The sequence below is a fragment of the Daktulosphaira vitifoliae genome, unplaced genomic scaffold (assembly GCF_025091365.1).
Source record: "Daktulosphaira vitifoliae isolate Bord-2020 unplaced genomic scaffold, ASM2509136v1 Scaffold_4, whole genome shotgun sequence".
In the NCBI taxonomy this organism is placed as follows: Eukaryota; Metazoa; Arthropoda; class Insecta; order Hemiptera; family Phylloxeridae; genus Daktulosphaira; species Daktulosphaira vitifoliae.
The window spans coordinates 6599541-6616820 of record NW_026099575.1 but is presented as its reverse complement, the minus strand read 5'-3'; the positions used below and the strand labels follow the sequence as shown (position 1 = coordinate 6616820).

The 17280-nt window shown below is 24.1% G+C and overlaps 3 protein-coding genes across 3 annotated transcripts; all 3 read left to right on the top strand.

The window, feature by feature from the left end:
- The first annotated feature begins 1503 nt into the window (after positions 1 to 1503).
- LOC126904127 (UDP-glucosyltransferase 2-like) lies at positions 1504 to 4396 on the top strand. Its single transcript, XM_050682864.1, has 4 exons — positions 1504 to 2583; positions 3356 to 3575; positions 3650 to 3869; positions 4002 to 4396. The coding sequence occupies exons 1-4, from the start codon at positions 1783 to 1785 to the stop codon at positions 4261 to 4263; spliced, it is 1503 nt and encodes a 500-aa protein (XP_050538821.1). The 5' UTR covers positions 1504 to 1782; the 3' UTR covers positions 4264 to 4396.
- A 731-nt stretch (positions 4397 to 5127) lies between these two features.
- LOC126904012 (UDP-glucosyltransferase 2-like) lies at positions 5128 to 5910 on the top strand. Its single transcript, XM_050682635.1, has one exon. It carries the CDS (start codon positions 5128 to 5130, stop codon positions 5908 to 5910), a length of 783 nt encoding a protein of 260 aa, XP_050538592.1.
- Positions 5911 to 9455: 3545 nt separating this feature from the next.
- LOC126904011 (uncharacterized) lies at positions 9456 to 16902 on the top strand. Its single transcript, XM_050682634.1, has 8 exons — positions 9456 to 10336; positions 10738 to 10957; positions 11042 to 11261; positions 11318 to 11594; positions 13675 to 14559; positions 15970 to 16189; positions 16244 to 16463; positions 16527 to 16902. Exons 1-8 carry the CDS (start codon positions 9494 to 9496, stop codon positions 16810 to 16812), a joined length of 3171 nt encoding a protein of 1056 aa, XP_050538591.1. The 5' UTR covers positions 9456 to 9493; the 3' UTR covers positions 16813 to 16902.
- Positions 16903 to 17280: the final 378 nt, after the last annotated feature.

Below are 17280 nucleotides of genomic sequence, written 5' to 3'. Positions count from 1 at the left end.
AAAAAAGAAAAACAAAATATTTTAGTATATAAGACGAAATGGAATGAATAGAAAAGCGAGAGAGAAAAGACCTCGGGAGTACCGAAGGTAATCTCTTTCCGTGTGGTACGTTTGTCACATTAAGTTTTCATTTTGTGTATTATTTATTTATCCTGTTTTAAGTGTATCATTATTTTGTATGTTTTACTTTGTTTGATTATATCTTTATTAATTACTTTTGCATTATTATTGAACTATTATTACTATAAATTAGAACAAGATTGTTAAGATTGTTTCATATTTAAATAGAACATATATCTACCTTTTAGAGACACTATCAAGAGACGTATTATACTAAAATTTAAGACTTTCTGTGTAAAATAACGATATCTAGTTTTTTTTACGCTAATAATAATTATTAATTATAATTAATAAAATGTATGAAACTTCTTTGGATAACTACTGTTCATCTACACAGGAAGTAGACCGAATTATCAATGTATTATAATAATATTATAATTAACTTAACTTATATATTATATAAGTTAAGTTAATTCATGTACTAAGATAATATATTATATTATTATTAAGGATCTTGTTTGAGAAAATGTTTGGTTCTAAGATAATGTCGCGCAGATGATAAGGTGTTAGCTGGCGCTTGGGCTATATAAACATTATTATATTGATGATAATATATACATCGTATTATGTTATGTATTATACATAACATAATACGAATTGTATAATGAAGACCTTCAGTGTGAATATCCATGGTACTGTGTCAATAACCTATTACGGAGTGGGCGATATTAGTTTAGTTAGGCAAATCAGAAATATGAACACAAAATGTGATCTTATCACATAAACATAATAAATTAATGGCAATGAATCAAATGCATATAATCGTTACTAATTAGTTTACTTAAAAAATAAATGGATAATTTCGTCCAATTTGAGCTTATGTAAATTTTTAGACTTATTTAGTTTTTTGTGTTTCCATACATTGAATATTAATTTTAGAGGAAAAATATAAACAACTTAATTGTAATCAATTAAGACTAAATTTTAGACTCTTTTATTTCTTAATATGTATTTGAATTTGTATCATTTTAATAATAATGAGCATTAATATACACATTTATCACTATCTAGAGCCATCATAAAGAGGTTGTGAGTTGTAACATCCCTATATTAAAAAAAATTATTGTTTTAGCCATCCATTTTTGTATGCATAAGGGGATTACTTTTCAATAAAGAATTATAAATAAGATTATACAATAAAAAAAAGAAAAATTCAGTTGGCATATTTAATTAACACTATTTCCATATTTTTTAAATTTGGAGCGGCCCTTCACATCGTACTATATATTCCAATGAAATATTTGTCTAATAATTAAAACCGTTATTAGTGATTCTTTAACATAAGTTCATCAAGGTTAGTATTTTATAGTTGAATTATCAATTGTTTCATATTAAAGGAGAAAAACTTTTTATAATAATGCAGTATAAAAATAAATTGATGTAACGGAAGCTTATCTTCTTTTGCCAAAGGCGTACTTTAATATATATTAAAAAGTTGTTTTAATTAAATTTTTCAATACTGTGTAAGATGATAGGCGTGGAATAAATCAACTTGATTATTATACGGTATATTTAAGTAAGTGAAATTCATGCTAAAATATTAATGTAAAATTAAATACTTTCAATATTAGCAGACCTAATACTTTAATTTTCAAAGTTGAATTTATTTTAGAAGTTAAATTTATTTTCATTTTTAAAACTAGCTCAATATTTTTTTACACGATGAATTTTGTGAGCATTTACATAATATTTATCTTACATTACTTTATGCTATGTAATGGAGCTAAGATATTGTCAATTGAATCAATAGCTGGCAAATCTCATTGGAATTTTTTAAGTTCAGTATTGAATGAGTTATCCACCGAACACGAAGTCACTGTATTGACACCATTTTTGGACGGAAATCGTGAAAACTACACAGAAATAAACAGTGAATCACTGCACTACTTAATTTTGGATTTGGATATAACATTTATGTTTAAATTTTTCAAAAATCCAATTATGAGTCTATTACTTTTAACTATATATCAACGAAAGTTTTGTGATAGACTGATAGATCATGAGTTTGTTAAGAAAATTATTCGTGGTGAACAAAAATTTGATATAATTGTATTGGAACCGTTTTGGTCTTCATGTACGGCATTTATAGGTCATAAACTAGGAATTCCTCAAATATATGTTGTGCCGACACCAATACCAACACAATCAATGCCACTATACACGGGTCTCTACTATAATCCATCTTATGAATCACATTTTTCGTATCCAAAGAGAATACCAAATGGATTTTACGATAGATTATCTAACACTGTGTTATTTTTGACGACTATTACGATTCCTTGGTTGGTAAATACAGTGCAAAATTTATATAATAAAAAAATGTATGATATTGAAGAATTAAAACATGATCCCTCATTAATTTTTGTAAATGGAAATCCTATAACCGATGTTCCTAAAGTATTACAACCTAATGTTATTAATGTTGGTGGAATTCACTTGAAGACGCCTAAAGAAATACCAGAAGTGAGTAATATTTTAATTTCATGTGAATCATTGAATATATTGATTCAATTATGCAACCGATTTTTTTAAATTACAAATTGTTTTCATAAATTTACACTTTGTAACTTAAAGTAAACTATTGTGGTTATAACAGAAAAATTGTGTTTGGGTAAAAAATATTTATATTTATATTTTTATTTTCTATTGTTTTTTTCAATACTTCCTCTATTATAGATTAATTATTTTTATAGGATTTTATTTATTTGTTTACATTAAGTTTTTATGAAATATTAAGTTAATTGCAAACATTTTTTGTTATTAAATGTAATTTTTAGGGTTATCTAATATAAGTTAAATAAGAACATAAAATTATGACATGTCGATAACTAGTTGTGTAATATTATTTTTTAGGCGTTAGCATTTAAAGATATAGAAATTGTGAAAAACAGAGTAGTGTTTAGCGACGTTATTTTTTTATCACAATATGAATAATATTACTACGTAGTACAACCTTTCGTTAATAATTACAAAAAAATATATTTTTACTGTTAAATTGATATTTTTTATGGTTAAAAAGAAAATAACTCTTTATTTAGTATACTTTTATAAAAAATATTATTTAACAAAAAAAATTGGGGATTCGTTTTAAAAAACTTTGATGAATAATAATTTTGTTATTAATTTCAAGTGGAACTAAAATAATGAACTGCATTCATTATTTTATTAAAATGTTTAAATAATGAAAATATATTGATTGAAAGAAAATTGACTTATTTTGGTGTTATTTTGGTAGGATATCTATGAATTTATTGAAAGCTCTAATGAAGGTGTTATATTTTTCTCTTTTGGTTCTTCTTTGTCTATGTCAACGCTACCAGAAAAAATTGAAAAAGCATTCAAAGAAGCTATTGCACAACTTCCACAAAGAGTCCTCTGGAAATACGAAGGTGAAATGAAAGATAAACCAGCCAATGTGATGACAAAAAAATGGTTTCCACAACGAGATATTCTCTGTTTGTATTATTAAGAAGCATATAGATAAATACGCGTAAATTAAATTTTTTTAAATATTAACGTTTGATAATAGTGCACCCGAAAGTAAAATTATTTATTAGTCACGGTGGTATTTCGGGAATGTATGAAGCTGTTGATGCAGGCATCCCAGTGCTTGGTTTTCCTATATTTTATGACCAACCAAGAAATATGGCGAACTTAGTTGATATTGGAATGGCAATTAGCATGGATTTGTTTTCAGTTACAAAGGAAACCTTATTTGATGCTATCAATAAAATAATAAATGATGAAACGTATAAATAATTTTTATATAGTATATTTAAGCAGTAATGATTTTATAAGTGCTAAGATGAACTTATTATACTTTTAAAATCATTAAAATTATATAAATAATAATTTATAATTTTATGTTTTTAACTTTATAGGTATACGAAAAATGCTAAAGAAATATCTATTCAATTCAAAGACCGACACATGTCTCCAGCTGAAACGGTAGTTTATTGGACTGACTATGTCATACGACACAAAGGTGCGCCTCATTTAAAATTACAAGCTTTAAAACTGTCATGGTATCAGTTTTTCTTATTGGATGTTATATCTGTAATAGTTTTTCCATTATTATTTATTTTGTATATCTTATTCAAGTTAAATAGAATTTTTTTCCGAGATATTAAAAAAAATGTATAATAAAACAAAACTGACAATTTAATGTTAAAATATTGTTTGTTAATTTCTTCCAAAATAATTAAAATATTAAAACAAACTTTTTTTTTTACATTTTTAATAACATATGATTCTTGATATAATAGTTAGTAAGAATTTTTTATTCCATTGTTTATTTAGAATTACAAGCTTTAAAATTGTCATGGTATCAGTATTTCTTATTAGATGTTATGTCAATAATAATTTTTTCATTATTATTTATTTTATATAAATTATATCAAATTCTTTTTTGACTTTTATGAATATTTTAAAATAAAATAAAACTGATATTTACTTGACTTTACAATAAAAAATTGAAAAATGTTCATGATCATATAACAAGAAATCATTTCAAATAATTATAAATTTTGAGACCTGATTGCAACTAATTAAATTTTGTATTTAGTAATATAATTATAGTAGTTACTAAATTTATATCTAAAATTTTAAAATAATAAAAACTAATATTGAAATTGAAGTAGTTTTTTATATAAATAATATTATTATTCATGGAATTAATTGGTTCATTAAAATTTCAATTTGCGCCTAACTATATTTTTCTAGATAAATTATTAATAATATACACTTAATAAATCTAATCATTTAATATATAGAAATGTTGATAATAACTTTCCATTCATTAATAAAAATTTAGGCTTGTGATGTTATTAAATATTTCCGTTAAAATAATCTGATTTTAGTTAATCATTTTGATTGAAATTAATTTCAAAAGGTATAACTTATAAGTAATATGTATATTTACTTTGATATTAGTTGATATTTAAAACTCCTACAATGGAACACAAACTTAAATTCTTATTATTTTATTCTATTATTTTTATATCTTGTATGATATCTCAGTTAGAATGTGCACGGATTTTGGCTATAGAAATGAGAGGTGGGATAAGTCATTGGAATTTTATGAGAGCTGTATTATTGCCACTTACAGAACGCGGACATCAGGTAACGGTTTTTACTCCATTTCTGGATGGTCATCGAGAAAACTATACTGAAATTGACTTGTCAAAGATTATACCTTTAAAAGTAGGTCTAATGGTAAAAGACTCATTAGTCTATAATGGACCTTTTCACTTAATGCTACACATTCCCGAAATGACAAGAGCTCACTGTAATTTACTTTTTGATGATACACGAATTCAAAACATATTGAAGAATCATGGTCGATTTGATATAGTTCTTTTAGAGCCTATGGCGTCTGAATGTGGATCTTATTTCGCTTTGAAATTGAAAATTCCACTTGTATACGTAATTCCTACACCAATGATTACTTACATGGAAATGGAGTTCACTGGTCATTTATCAAATCCAACTGTTATATCTAATATAATGGCTAAAACGGCGACTCCAAAATCGTTCAATGAACGTTTAAGTAATGCAGTTTTGTTATTTTTTAGTATTTTCACAATGAAATTCTTGAACAGTAAGCTTAGTCATGCCAATCCAAAATCATTTGATGTTGAGAACCCAATCAAGCCAACTATATTGTTTGTAAATACACATACTATTACAGAACCTTCACGGCCTTACTCCCCTAATGTTGTTCAATTAGGCGGGATACACCTTAAACCTGCTGGAAAAATACCAGAGGTGCGTACTGACTTAATCAAATGATTAATGAAAATTAATTAAAATGTATTATTATTTAATTTAAAACTTAGCAGTATTACAAAGTAATAATCTTTTTACCTTTTTAACGCTGGTTTTTTTTTAATAATTCAATTAGAATATATCTTCATAGTATGGAGGATCAAGTATCATATGTTTTACAAAACTTCGTGTAAATACCTTAGAAAATAAATAACAGCCATAAAAAAGAAATCTATAGTAAAATTATTTTAATATGAATAACAAATTTCTCCTCACTAGCCCACATAGCAATTTCAATATATTAATATTGTCAAAATATTCTTACAAAATACTTTTTAAAATATTTTGAATAAAATATTGTGACAATATCTCTTAAACATAATAAAAAATATATTCTATTGAAATATTTTCATAATATGCTCACAATATAATTTTTTAAATATTTGTTTATGTATATTTTGATAATATATTAAAGAGAATAAATACAGTATATTACACCGAAAATATTTCTACAATGTGCTTAAAAAATATCTTTTTAAATATTTGCTTATAAATATTATGAAAATATATTAATTAAAATAAATATAGAATATTTAACTTGAAATATTTGTTGAATATATTATCAATATAATTTTTTAAATATTATAAATATATATCTTGTTGGCCAACTGAGGTAACTTAAGAGACACAAGCCATCCTCTTTTCTCCCTTTAGTTACATCTTTGGATGATATTGGTATCTTGTTATATAATACTTATGTATTATATATACATATTCCTAAATCTTTAATAAGTAAACAGCCATTTTCTCTAATTAGTATCAATTTTAATTAACTTAATTCAATTAAGCTAAGTAAGTTAGGGACAGTAAAAAACCCTTGTTGCTATTATTTGCAGGCCTATCGAGTTAAAATTTTTTTAGTTTTATCAACGCAATTATATCTTATTATTGTCCTGTGAAACTAAAAATCCTAAAAAGTTTTTTTATTATAGTTAGAATATATTTCTATATTATCAACAATAATAGTCAGTTTCTAACTTACAAGGAGAAATCATGGTGATGGGATCGCCGATTTTCAAAAAAATTATATGAATCTAATCTAAATTGAATATAAAATTGTATTTACTTTGAATTTTTTTAAACAAAAAAAATTACTTGACAAATAACCATTTTAATTACCTTAAATAGTCTTTTTTATCCTATTTTCTTTCGAAGCAACCCATGGGTCAATGGGTCACGTACGAGTCCGAAGCGCTAGAAGTACAGGGTTCAAATCCCGCGTAGTGATCTATTTTTTTGCATTTTTTTAATATATTTATAAAACATTTTAAAAATATTGTCACAATATATTTTTTATAACATTTTAGAAATATACTTTTAAAATATTGTGAGAATGTAATATTCGCTGCCAAAGTATATTCTGAGAACATTGTGAGAATATTTCAATATATTCTGGTTATATTCTAGAAATATTTTAATATCAAAAATAAATATTCTAGGAATATTCTAGAAATATTTCATTGCTATGTGGGAGGGGGAACTACAGTGTTGAATATCTGTTGATATTCGTTGAAGTTTTTGAATATAAATTTTTTTTCTAACTCAAAATCCTTTGTAAGGTATTTTAAAATAAAATAAAATAAAAAATAGAAAATTATAACACAAAAATGACGTATTTTTTAATACGGTAGCCATTTTCACCATGAAGACAAATTAAAGTTTAAATTTTTTCTTAAAACTTTGATGTTAATTACATAAGCTTTAATTTGATATATATATATATATATATATATAAAGTGTCAGTATTTCTGTAACACTTTCAAAAGTTAAATTGAAAAAGTTATAATTTTGAATCCTTACTGTGGGTTGGTGAAGGATCAGATTTACAAAAAAAATATACCATATATAAAAAATATAACCAAATGATAGGTAAATATCTAATGTATTTATCTATAAACAAAAAAATTATTTTTATTCATCTATTTTTCAATAAGTTATGGCCATTAAGTAAAATTAGCGATTATTAAATTTGTAATTTTTCTGGAGATTTCCCTCATTTACGGGAAGTAAGGGAATTTTTTCAATTTTTAAGAGTAATTTTTTCGAATAGATACAATTTGTGATCTTTTGACGTATTGTTCAAAAAAATCTGTCCAGTAAGAGCTGAGAAAAAGTGGTAAAAAAAAAACACATTATACTAAACTTAATGCTTCTCAACTTTGCATCGAAACTAAAAATTCAAGAGAAGATGACTAAAACATAATTTATTTTTTCGATTAGAAAAAATAAACTTTTTTTTTTTTTACCTACAATTACTGTTCATGAAAACAAAATAAAGATATCAAAACAAACTTGTTTGATATGTATTTATTTGTTATTGAGGCTTTAATTTATTAGTTTAAATTTTTTAATGATAGCTTTTTTAACTGCATTACTCTACACTTACACTTATAAACACTACTTCCTACTTTACATGACCTTATTTATGTAATCACAAGTTACATATTAATATTATAGTTTTTGTTTTGTTTTTTTTTAATTTAAGATTAAATATATAAAATTTGAATGATATATGTATTTATTATACTTGTATATTTGTAAAAAAAATCAAAATATATTTTTAAAATAAATAATTTGTCAGGAATAGGTATCCCTATTTAAAAATAATGATATGATGCTAGATAAATTATTTAAAAACATTTAACTGTATTACAGAAAAAATGATACTCTTAAAAATTATTTTTTCTAAAAATTAATAATAGTAATCCATTTTTCTATTACTGGTGAAATTAATAATATATGTTACGTTTCAATCTGAAGTAGGAGCCAAAATAATTTCGGAATTTAACAATTTTTCTTTCATTCAATAATTTAATACATCTGTATCGAATCTTTTATAGCACATATTGAAAAGTGATAATAGAAATCAAAAATATCATGAGGCCTTCTTTGAATATTAACTGAATCTATTTTATTACTTATAAAAATTTAAAAACCATAATTAACCAAAAATATACATAGTAATCAAAATCTAGTAAGACACATTATTTCTCAGAAACTATTGAGATTTTAAAATTTTTGTAAATAAAAAATATTTTATATAATCAATTTTATATAAATATTTTATTATAAAATAATATTTTATATAAATTAAATAATGATTTTATATTTTATTAGTCAAAATTGGTTAATTATGGATTTTATTTCTATGTGGTCGTATTTAACGTATAGTTAAGGGTTTATGATCGATTTAATAATATTTTTGGTTTTTATAATTGTTAACAAATTGTACAAAAAAAATCAATATAGATAAACTTTTACATATGATAAAAATGTTTGAAAAACTAAAATAGTTTCGGTTTCTAATTCTGGTTTCAATGGCTCATAATAATATTTAATTAGTTGATGTTTTTTTAATAGTATGGAAAACAATTGAATGACATTAGAAATTAACTGTAGAGTTTTTAATTAATAAGTATCTTTCTAATTACTAATTACTATACTTAACAATTAATTGTATTCACAACCTTCAGAAAAAAACGTAACAAGTGTTTGCCTTTAGTTACAATAGTTCATTATAGCATCAGTCTACAGTCTTTCAAATTTAATGTTTGACATGTGGTATACTAAGAAGAACTCAATGATTTTTATTAAATTATACTTAGCACTATTACTGTCATTTTTGTCGACTGTTAGTGGAGCTCGAATATTGGCAGTGGAACCAATTGCTGGAAAAAGTCATTGGAATTTTATGAAAGCTGTGCTGCAAGCATTAACTGATGTCGGCCACCAAGTAACTGTATTTACACCTTTTTTAGACGGAGAAAGGCATAATTATACTGAGATAGATATATCACAAGACATACCAGTAAAAACTAATCTGGGATTAATCGATACACTTGAAAATTTTCAACATCCAATAAATTTAGTACCAAAACTAGTTGATATATCTAGATTGTATTGTGATTTAATTTATAATCATAAACAAATGAAGCAAATAATAAATACTGGATCTAACTCTGGCTTTGATATTGCTTTAATAGAACCATTGTGGACAGAATGTTTAGCACCAATAGCAACGAAATTAAAAATTCCTCTGATTTATATAGTGCCCTCACCAACCATCAGTCATATGGAAAGAACCTTTACTGGGCACATGCTCAATCCATCTTATGTTGGTCATTTGTTTTCTCATTACTCGTCTCCAGCACGATCTTTTCTTCATAGATTTTCAAACTTTATTTTGTTTGTTTATGTATCTATCCAAACACAGTTAAATGAAGTTAAATCAGTCAATTTTAATATTAAGGATTATGATAAAGTAAACATATCTAAACCATCCATAATATTTCAAAACACTCATTTTGTAACAGAAATATCCAGACCATTTGTTCCTAGTGTCATACAAATTGGTGGAATACATTTAAAAGAACATCAAAGTATTCCAAAAGTAAATCAAAATTAAATATTTCTTATTAATAGCTACTTTCAATAATTTACATGTTAGTCAGCGTTATAAAATGAAGATGTGTAATACACCTTTTTTATATGAAAAAAAAAAATAATGTTTGATATTAAAATATTATTTTGTACTTTGAATGTTGGTGTTAATCGATTATTTTTATTTAACTTCGGGAATAAAATTTGTGATATTAGTTTATTTTATGAAAAGATTACAAGTAGATTTTTTTAAAATAAATTATTATTAAAATAATATTAAATGTCCTCACAAACAAATTATGACAAAATATTAGTATCATTTTTAATTAGATTATAATAATCCTTTATTCTAATAAATGTTACCTGGCATAATACCAGGTAACATTTCTCCATGAATATAACTTTTTTTAGGATATCTTGGAGTTTATCGAAAATTCGCCTCATGGTGTTATTTTTATTACTTTCGGATCAGTTGTTAAAATGTCAACTTCACCAAAATATATTGAGAACGCATTTAAAGAAACATTAGCAAAACTTCCACAAAGAGTTTTATGGAAGTATGAGGGCGAGATGGAAAATATGCCAACTAATGTAATGATAAAAAAATGGTTTCCTCAGAGAGATATTTTATGTAAGTTTTTAATAATTAAACTTATAAATAATACCAATTTAAGAATAATAGTATCAAATTTTTGTATAATATTCATAATTTTAGTGCATCCAAATATTAAATTATTTATTAGCCATGGTGGTATATCAGGAGTGTATGAAGCAGTGGATGCAGGTGTCCCTGTCCTTGGTTTTCCATTATTCTATGATCAACCAAGAAACATTGATAACTTAGTTAAAAATGGAATGGCACTGTCTTTAGATTTGTTAACATTAACACAAAAACAATTACATTGGGCCATTACTGAAATGATTAATAATACAAAGTAAATCAATATAAATGTTAAATAAGCTATAAAATAATTAATGCTGTATAATTTAGATATACTGTAAATGCTAAATTTATATCAAAGACATTTAAGGATCGACCCATGTCTCCTGAAAAATTAGTTGTGTATTGGACCGAATATGTCATTCGTCATAAAGGAGCAACTCATTTAAAATCTCACGCTCTTGATTTGAAGTGGTATCAATACTTTTTAATGGATATTATTGGTTGTATAATTTTGATATTATTGTCTAGTTTTTTTATTTTATACAAAACACTTAATATCGTTGTTAAATTAATTTTTAAAAATTATGTGAAACAAAAAACTGATTAACAGAATTTTCATGTTTTAATAATAATTTATTTTTTCACAAAATTATTTGGTATAAAAATAAAATATTTAAAAAGCTAATATAATTATAAATTGGTAAAAAATAAATAATTATATTACTTTTTTAATCACCATATTACAAATGTTTAGTTATAAGATCTACTTTCAATTTTTATATTTAAAAAATGATATAAAAAATTTCGGGGAAATCTATTATGGAAGAATATCATATGGTAATTTTCAATTATCTATTTATTTTACTAAAAACTCCAAAAAAATAAAAAATCGCTAATTTTTGACATTTTTTTTCAATTTTTTTTACTTAAAACTGCTATAACTTTTTCAAACATTTTTTTATGATAGTGATTTTAATCACTGTCAGATACCATGTATACTGGATCCAACTATGCCACGTCCCCACTGTACTGGGTTTTTTAACTTTATATATCTATAACTTTTTGATAAATGTATAGAACAATACAATCACTGTTGTCTCCTCTAGTTTGAAGAAATTTCTTATTTATATCAAAATTATTTTACTATATTATTATTTTTTTTTGTGGCTCTCTTTTATTTTTTCAGTTCTCAAAAAATTTTCTATTTAATAATTTAAATTCTAAAATTGAAGTAATGGTAACAAATTCATTTTTTTTATTATTAACTTTAAAATAATTAACTTTAAATGACCAAAAAAATAGTTAAAAAATTATAATTTGTATTGATTATATCTGATGTATTAAAAATCAAAATCTGTAATAATTTAAAAAAAAAATTTTTTTGTTTTGAAATCTTACACTATATTTAATTGCTATAAAATGCTAATAAATGTGTGGATCAATACAATCTTTTATGATAAATACTATTTATATACCTCTTTCATTCAGCATAGTTTTTTTTTAAATAAATCTATTTCTCTTTATATATTTATATATTACAAATATATATATAGTCATATATTATACTACTAATCCTTTAATAATAAAGGAAATAGAAATTAATTTTGCTTTTTGGTATAATCCACCAATTTTTTAAAATTAACACTATCTACAGATTTGCATCGAAACGCTTTTTATGATAGTGGTTTTAATCACTGTCAGATATCATCTATACTTGTCCCATCTATGCCACATCACACTGTGCCGTAACCACACTGTGCTACCGTTTTTTTAAATTATAACTCTGGTAATTACTAACAATACTGTGTAACTAACTTTTTCAAAACCTGAAACTATTAGTTACACTCAGTTTAAAAATTAATACTTTTCTATACGATGTAAGGTTGTTGAAGAGTGTAATTAAAATAATTCGAGCGTTGAAATTATATTCTCGTGATAATTGTTATATTTAATATAATTCAAGATAATAATACGTATTAATAAATTTATAATGAGTAATATTTTTTGAGTTATTTACGCAATATGAATAATTTTATACGAAAACTTTAATATTAAGGTAAGTTAAAGAAAATTATGTTATTTTTTGGAAGCACAGTATTTATTAATTTAATGATTAATATTGATTAAATTATTACATGTTATAATCATATTAAAATATTAGATATTCGACTGTAACAATTTTGTAATTGTTTAACATGATCTACATAATAATTTTCTTTCAATTTTATTATTCAAACAAAAGTATATACTCTGACTAGTATTAGATCTATATTTTTTCGAATATTTAAATAGTCTATAATTTACAGAAGTATAACTAATTTAACAATTATTCGTACAAAAATTACTTTACTATATTTTTTAAGTACTTGTTTTATTATAAATCATTATATTTTATCTATTCATGTTAATTATGCTTATCTAGAAAACATTATACTAATATATATATATATATAAATTATTATATATTATGTTTTTAATATAGTATAATACATTAAAAATGGATAATTAATACATCATTTGAGTTTTAAACCTTGATCATGAAACAAAAAAAAATTAAGGAAATTCATATCTGAAAAACAAACTCCATTTGAAAATTTTATCGCAAAAGATTGTTTCACAATAACATTTTAAATTGCTTCAGTAAAACTATTACCATTAAATAACATTTAATAGCAATAATTTAATATACTATATTAAATCGATCAATAATAAGTTTTCTTTTCGCGATTGTGTCATTTGTTAAAATGAAATTTTCTTTTAAATATTTTATAATTTCAATGATTTTTACAATTATATTAATGATCAAATCAACACAAGGCGCTCGTATTTTAGCAGTAGAGACAATTGCATCTAAAAGTTGTTGGAATTTCTTTAGCGCTGTTTTAAAAGCATTGGTTGAACATGGTCATGAAGTTACTGTATTTACACCTTTGTTAGATGGAAATAGAACTAATTACACAGAGGTTGATATGTCTAATGACACTCCAATATTAACTAACATGGATACAATGAATGCAATAGCAGAGTGGCAAAGTCCACAAAATATTGTTCCAAGTCTTTCAGAAATGAGCAAAATAAATTGCGATATTCTTTTTGGCCATAAAATATTTCAAGATATTTTAAAAAAGAAAATTAATTTTAATTATGACATTTTATTTATAGAACCATTATCATTAGATTGTCAATCTATAATAGCTTCAGAATTAGATGTACCAATGGTTCATGTAATAGGATCACCCACTTATACATTTATGGAGAGAACATTTACAGGACAAATTCTCAATCCTGCTTATGTCAGCCATATGTTTTCTCAAAACGCAAATCCAAATAAATTATTTCTAAATAGATTTTCAAATTTAATTCTCTATATTTACACAGCAATACGTCTTCAATATGACGAATTTTGTATTAAATATACATCTCTAAAATGGTATTATGGAATGAAACACATTAAACCTTCAATTATATTTCAAAACACGCACTATATCACTGAACCATCTCGACCAATTATGCCTAGTACCATACAAATTGGAGGTATTCATTTAAAGTCACCAACTAAAATACCGAATGTACGTAATTTATAATAACTACTAGTATGTATACAAATTGAAGTATGATAATAAATAAAATAATATACAGAATAATTCATTTATCACAATCCACTTAATTATTAAAAAATTTTTAATATTAAAATTCATTTTTTAGATGTTTTTCAAATTATCAATCATAAGGTATTTTTTATGTTCATTCCTTACACTTAATAAGGGTATCAACTTTATTTTTTGAAGTGAAAATACACATAATAAACTATTTTATTTTTAATAGATCTATTGAATTTTAATGATCTATTCAAGGAATTGACTAGTTGATAACTTTTTTACCAGTCTTTTACAAGTTATTTTCAACATTTTCAAAAATTAAGTTGAAAAAGTTTATTTTTTTGTAAAAAATTACCATTTTGAAACCCTTCATGTGGGCTGGTAAAGTGTCAAATGTTCACAAAAGTATATAAAATGATAAGTAAATACCTAAGGTATCTATAAAAAAAAAATTATATTAATTCAGTCATTTTTAAAAAAGTTATGACAATTTTAGGTAAAAAGAATTGAAAAGATGTCGAAAATTAGCGATTTTTAAATTTGTAATTTTTTGGGGGATTTCCCCCGTTTACGTGGAACGAGGGAATTTTTTTCAACTTCTGAGGGTAATGTCTTCGACTGGATACAATTTGGGATCTTTTGACGTATTGTCCATCAAAATCGGTCCAGCGAGAGCTGAGATTGAGCGTTCACAAACACAAAAAAAAAAATAATAATAATAAAAAAACACATCATAGTAAAATTAATACCTTCTCAGCTTCGCATCGAAGCTAAAATAATTTATTATATATCATGTATGTGTGGCAATAGATATCCATCAGTTACAGTTTTAAAATTCAATCTACGGTAGTGACTGTGTGGCTTGCAATCACCATTAAATTTTTATACAAATGTAATGGACTTGCTCACGTCCTGTTTGATAGGTGGCAAATCCTTTTTTCGCCATAAATTGAAACTCTTGTTTTATAGCTTTGAGTTTGTCAACCTGTCGTGCCTAGTGCCATTCAAATAGAAGGTATATATTTAGGCGTGCAAGCTGGAATTCCTAACGTATGTCATATATTATAACACTAACAATACTAAATAATTATAATATTAATTTTTAGTATGTATATATAAATATATGTATTTAGTACAGTAATATATTATATTAAAAATAGAAATAAAAATTTATGATAGTTATTTATATGTAAATGTATTCTCTCATTCAAACTAAGATAATTATTTTCAATTCAAGAATTTATCTTATTTAAAACATAGATACTTGTAATTAATGTGAATATTAAAACGAAGGATACAAATATATATAATCAAATTAATAAATATTTTAATTAAAGTTATTCAATTTAATTATAATCACAAAACTATTACTTCTTATAGGATATCTTAGACTTCATAGAATCTTCACCTTATGGAGTTATTTACTTTACATTTGGATCTGTTGTAACAATGTCTACGCTACCAAAAGATATTTTAAACTCATTTAAAGATGCGTTGGCTAAAGTACCCCAAAGAATTTTATGGAAATTTGAGGGTGAAATGGATGACAAACCAGCAAATGTGATGATTAAAAAATGGTTTCCACAACGTGACATTTTGTGTAAGTTAAACACTTACATTTTATTTACATTTTAAATAATTCAAATATTATTAGTACATCCAAAAGTTAAGCTATTTATTAGCCATGGTGGTATATCAGGAGTGTATGAAGCTGTTGATGCTGGTGTTCCAGTACTTGGATTTCCTTTGCTCTATGATCAACCAAGAAACATCGACAACTTAGTCGAAAATGGAATGGCGCTTTCTTTGGATTTATTAACATTTACACAAGAACAATTATATCTAGCTATAATTGAACTAGTTAATAGAACAAAGTGAGTGATTAAAATAAATGTATTTATTAAAAAAGTAATTTTTTTAATATTAATGCATTTTAGGTATACCAATAATGCTAAAATTGTATCAGCAAGATTTAAAGATAGACCTATGACTCCTGTAGATTCAGTTGTGTATTGGACTGAGTATGTGATTCGTCATAAGGGAGCGCCTCATTTAAAATCTCAGGCTATTGATTTAAAGTGGTATCAATACTTTTTAATTGATATCTTTGCAGTGATAATTTTAGCAATTTTAATAGCGTCTTACATGTTGTACAATATACTTAAATACATCAATAAATTCATATTTAAATGTATGAAACAAACAAAAGTAAAATCTGAATAGTTAATGAATAATATTAATATTATAAACTAATAATCAGAATATTAATATAAAATTTATTATTGTGAGCTTTGAATAGAATTAATATTAAATAATGAAAGTTTGAAATGATTTCGTTTTTTTTTTTGTGAATTGTCAGTATTTTAGCTTCGAAGCGAAGCTGAGAAGATATTAATTTTACTATAATATGTTTTTGTATTTTTTTTTTTTTGTGTCTATTATCACTTTTTCTCAGCTCTCACTGAACCGATTTCTTTTAACGATACGTAAAAAGATCACAAATCGTATGTAGTCAAAGACAATATTCTCAAAAATTGAACATTTCCCTCTCGTACCTCGTAAATGGGAAAGATATCTAAAAAAAACCTAAAACAGTGGGATAATTATAAAAGCAACAACAACTTCTATTTCCTTAATTATATCCAGAATAGTAATTCTTAGATTCAAAAATATAATATTTATTTATTTATT